A 5,529-nucleotide genomic window follows, 5' to 3' on the forward strand; every position below is an offset into this window, starting at 1 on the left:
AGCAATTATTGAATTATTTTTGTGGGAATTAAAATAATAGCCAAAGTAGTGAAGAGTAACAGCACTGCATCAAAGTTTGTCATCTTGATTTGAGTTCTCAGTAATACAATTGCCATTGCTGTTTGATAAGATATTTATATATGATTGAACAGATTATGACATAGATTATAACAGATTATAAGCAACCTTGTGTTTCTGTTTCCTTATTATAGAAAATCCTTTCAGAAAGAAACAACCCCTTCAAGTAGTTGACCGTGTGACTGTGAACATCATCTTTTAAAGATAAATATACAGTTTATTGACATTTCTATATTATTGCTGCTGACAACAGAATCACTTAGTATGGATCCCAGGGCCAAACATGGGCTAACGTTGCTGGACCAGCTGAGGAAGATGAGGGAGACTGAGAACATGACGGACGTGGTGCTGGTCGCAGAGGACATCAGTTTCCCCTGCCACCGCGTGGTACTGTCCGCCTTCAGTCCCTACTTCCGCGTGATGTTCACCTGTGGCCTGCGCGAGAGCAACAACAGGGACATATTCCTCCGGGACACCCCGGCAGACAGCCTGGCCCTGCTCTTAAACTACATGTACACCTCGGACCTCCCGCTCACCAACGACAACGTGCAGGGCATCTCCATCGCGGCCTTCCTCCTGCAGATGGACGACGTCTTCTACCGCTGCAAGGTGCACATGACGGAGAACATGGACGCCTCCAACTGCCTCGGGGTCTATTACTACGCGCGTGAGCTGGGCGCCGAGGAGCTGGCCGACAAGGCCAAGCGTTTCCTGCGGCAGCACTTCGTCCAGGTGTGCCAGTGTGACGAGGTGCTGGAGCTGGAGGCCCACCAGCTGGGGAAGTGGCTGAGCTCCGATGACCTCAACGTCTCACGAGAGGAGACCATCCTGGACGTGGTCCTGCGCTGGGTCAAGCACGACAACACCCTGGGGTGCGGAGGAGAGGGGCGCTGCCAACATCTCCCGGAGCTCCTCAGGAAGGTCCGCCTGCCTCTGGTGAACCCTGACTACTTGAGGGAGACCATGAAGAGGAACACGGACGTGCTGGCCGACGCCGATTGCCTCGAGATACTGAACGAAGGCCTGCAGGCCACAGCGATGCATCCGGCGGCCGCACCGCGCAAGCTGAAGCTGCGGTACGGCATGGAGACCACGGATCTGCTGCTTTGCATCGGTAACGACGGCGGGGGAATCCGCTCACGATATGGCAGCTATGTTGAGAGCAGCTTTTGCTATGCCCCGTCCACAGGGCGGACTTACTATATCACGTCACCTCGCTATGGAATGGCCGGGCTGGGCTATGTGGGCGCGGGAGTTGTGACCGAAGGAAATGACATTATAGTGTCAGGAGAAGCAAGTGTGCGCAGGATAGGCCGACAGAAGGACGTAAAGGTGGACATTTTCAGGTAAGAAGAATTTAGGCACATATAGCCTTTAACTGATTAGACAAATCATATGCATTCAGGGGTTGACACTAAGCCTTAGTGAGTGAGCTTTTATGCCGGCAACTGGTGGCGGCCCAGCTCAAGTCACCTTTTGACCAATGTGGCCCACAACCCAAAATGACTTTGACACCCCTGCACTAAGGTCTCAGAGGTCATGTTCTACTTGCCCTAAGGCCATTTCTACTTGCCTGAAAAGTTAGAAGGTAGAATTTGAATTACAAACAATCTGGGGATGTGTGATATGGACCTACCTCAATATTCATGCCAAATCTCAAGAGCTATACAACTTACTCATTTTAAATACAACAGACATCTTGTGTTGTGTTTAGCTAACTAAAGGCACTAAGCTAAGGCAATTGCATCCCAACTCAAACTCCACTTGCCCGAACGTTTAAATTTACTTGCCACAGGCAGTCGGGCAATCGTTAGTGTCAACCCCTGAATATTATGAACTACACATTTGTTTTACCTGCACATATTTTTGGATGAATCTCATGGTTATCTGGTACCAGATGCAAAGTGGATGCCCAGGGCTGCTGGGAGCACCTGAGCTCAGCAGAGTACCGCGACTCCTACGCTCTGGGATCACTGGGCGACACTCTGTACCTGCTGGGCGGGCTGATGAGGCTGAAGAAGGAGTGCCTCATCACCAACAGCGTGGAGCGCTGGTCTCTGCAGGGAGGGCCGTGGCGCAGCGCCGCCCCACTGCCCATGCCTCTGGCCTACCACAGCGCGGTCAGGTTGAATGACCGCCTCTACGTCATCGGTGGTCGAACTCCACAGGTAATGTGATGTCAATGTATGGTTGCTAATTCAGTGGTTCTCAAACCTTTTCATGTCAAGGACCCCCAAATTGACACTTATTAGCCTGCGGACCCCCATTTGAAAAGATATGCCAGGGACCCCCATAAGAGAAGATTTTTACAGCTCTGGCAGTGATTCCCAAGCATTTTAATGTCAAGGTTTGACATTTGGCATTTGGCTACGGACCCCCATTTAATGGTATTTCTATCTCGGAGACCCCAATTCATATTGTAAAATCCTTGTTAATTTAACTCTGAGGGATCTCATTCTCATTCACTTTGAGAATCAATGTTGTAATTGACTCAAATGATCTGTTATCAAAACCACCCTGTTTGTTAGTAATTGTGTGTAAATAATGTGGACACTGTATTTAGCCATCATTGTGTCAATGGGTGAATGCTTTGACACCCCCAGACCTCCCGCTTGGATGATGAGCCTGATCGCCTTAGTAACCGCCTTCTAGAGTATGATCCAGACAAAAACAAATGGACGGAGCTGGGTCCCATGAAGTTCTCCAAATACCGCTGCGGTGCTGTAGCGCTCAATGGTGAAATCTATGTCATAGGTAAGTCTAGTTTAATCAGTAACATCATTCATTGAATTGAATTTGATAAATTTCCAATGTGTTTTTCATGCAGAATCTCTGTAAAGCGCCTTGGATGAAGGCGCTACGGTATATAAATGCACCATTTACCAAAAGCACAAACAGTATACTGTAGTACTGTTCAGATACAAGGTCTACTAATAGGATTTAAACCCAGAAAGCACAATGGCTTGTTTACATTGGGGTGTGACTGAATGGTAACTAGAAAGGTGCAATTCTGGGAAATTGCAAGTGTGGCTGCACTGACGCGAGTCACGAGGAATCCACTGGGAACTGAATTCCGTCTTACCATTTATATATTGTGAAGTCATGCGAAGCATGAAAACAGTGTGTGAAGCAAGACCAAAAGCGTAACTTTCTTGTTGTACAATATAATTAGTTACCGAGAATTGAGGTCTTCTTTGACGTTAATTAACTTAATTTCAATTCACAGGAGGCATTGGCTGTGAGGGTGTAGACTGTGGGCAGTCACGTCGATGCCTGAACGTTGTGGAGATCTACAACCCTGATGGAGATTACTGGAGAGAAGGACCCTCTCTCCCATCTCCACAGCTGGCTCTGCGCACCAACGCCTCAAACGCAGGCGTGGTGGGTGGCAAGATTTACGTGTGTGGATACTACAAAGGAGCAGGTATGGTAGTAATGCATGGGTATCGGTGTTGATACTCATTTGCATCAACATGTTGCAAAGGCCCGCAATGTGCCTGATTTTACACTTGTTTGCATGCTGAAAATAGCAGATCTACAAGCTCACAACGCCTCACACTGCGACTCGTTGTGAGCTTGTAGATTTTCAGAGTGAGATCTGCAATTTTCAGAGTGCAACCAACCATTTTTTAGTTCTACTGGATCTCATTTCCACTAGTCGCCCTCGCTGCATAACATTTTAGTCTAGTTTTTATTTGCTGACGAAATTGTCAGTATATTTTTTGTATTAGTATATTAGTATATTTAGTATTAGTTTTGGTCACCATAGTTTTTATTCAGTTATTATTTAGTTTTCATCAGTGAAAAAAGGTAAAAAAAATGTATGGTGACAAACATTTTTCATCATAGTTTTAGTCAACGAAATCAACACTGATGAGTAGGCCTACATATCTTTACGTGTACTTGTTACTTTGACTTTATACATACCATTTCTGTTCCTCAATAACTCTTAGACCGTCATGATGACATGACAAAGGACCTTTTGGAACTGGACCCGTGGGAGAACCGATGGACCGTGGTCGCCCGGCAGGCTCTGATGCACGATAATTACGATGTTTGCCTGGTGGCCAGTGTCAACCCCCGAGGACTCAAGGCCCCACCTGCGGACTTAGTGAGACAGTGACACCTTTGTCAAAGAAGATAAAAGTAGCCTATAATAGAATTAAGTTATATATATCATGTAAATTAGGTGAAGCATTTAGTAAAACTTAATTCATACTTTGTCATATGAATAGGCATCATAAGTCTGTACTGTGTGTACAGTACAACCAATTTGATTCAGTGCATTCATTTTGTTGTTTTTCGGTGAGTGATACAGTCACAGTCGTACAAGCCACATTTTGCCATAGTAGTTTGTCACACACTAAAAGGCAATTATTTTTCAAACACAAAGGTGACTGAGGCTGCTGCACAATATAGGCCTATATATATATATCTGCATTTCAGCACTTTTTAAATAGATGCAATACTGTAGGACTTTGTAAATATGTGTTGCTTTTTTATCTTCTTATTTAATGCCCATAGAAACGTTTGATTGCTTAAAAATATACTGCTTTGTTGAGTGGAAATGAATGTTGACTTGGATACAGAATGTTCAGATCAAGAGTGATCTGTTTTCAGAACATATTTTTAGAACTTAAAAACAAACACGTGGTTTGTTCCAACTATCTATCATGAAATAAAAAGGTGTAAGTGGTGCTAACCGCTTCTACATCTGGCTTTGTCTGTATGTCGGTATGTCCGTAAAAGAAACACAAGGTAAAGCCTGCTCTGCTATTCAGACATTTAAGCCCTTTGCACACAGGACAGTTGCGTTTTTTTCGTTAGCTGCATGAATAAAACGCATTGGATTTGGTGTGCAATGCTGTGCGGAATCGGCGCTGCGGATCCCAAAAGGAGTCATAAAAGGAGTGATGAGTTTTTTACCGCATGCGTCAAGACGCACGAATCGAACTGGGTTCGATCGAGAAAAAGACGCACGGCCGCAGCCACTCGTCGCACGGCCAATTCGGATCCGGTGTGCATGAGGTCGTAGAGAATCATTGTTTTCTTTTTAAAAAGAGAAATTGTCCGTTTTATCCGTACGGATAAACGCGCCTGTGTGCAAAGGGCTTTAGATTGTGATGTCAAAGGTCATGTCTCACCTATACACAAGATTTGACACAAATTTTTACCTGATGGTCAAGATTCAATGTATCTTGAGCAAGCAGCCAGGCTCTATCCACAAGTTTCCTGTGTTCCATCAAGGAACGTCTACCAGGAAAAGACATCAAGTGACCACGGCAATACGCCATGGCGCTTTCTGTGACAAAACTCGCACCGGAAGTTGGATGAAATACATGGCAGTGAATGGAGCCAGCTCATGAACAAACACTATTTATGAACAACCTTTGCCATATAATCGGTTCAGGAATATAAAAGAAGACATATCACAAATAGTTTTACAATCAC

At 45.1% G+C, this 5,529-nt stretch overlaps 1 protein-coding gene across 1 annotated transcript; it reads left to right on the top strand.

The window, feature by feature from the left end:
* Positions 1–342: 342 nt before the first annotated feature.
* Positions 343–4,201, top strand: kbtbd12 (kelch repeat and BTB (POZ) domain containing 12; the record flags this gene model as incomplete). The annotated part of the gene is made up of 5 exons (XM_080728425.1): positions 343–1,424; positions 1,976–2,246; positions 2,682–2,832; positions 3,305–3,502; positions 4,032–4,201. The coding sequence occupies 5 exons, from the start codon at positions 343–345 to the stop codon at positions 4,199–4,201; spliced, it is 1,872 nt and encodes a 623-aa protein (XP_080584551.1).
* Positions 4,202–5,529: the final 1,328 nt, after the last annotated feature.

Source organism: Nannobrachium achirus (assembly GCF_963921795.1).
Source record: "Nannobrachium achirus genome assembly, chromosome: 6".
Classification (NCBI taxonomy): domain Eukaryota; kingdom Metazoa; phylum Chordata; class Actinopteri; order Myctophiformes; family Myctophidae; genus Nannobrachium; species Nannobrachium achirus.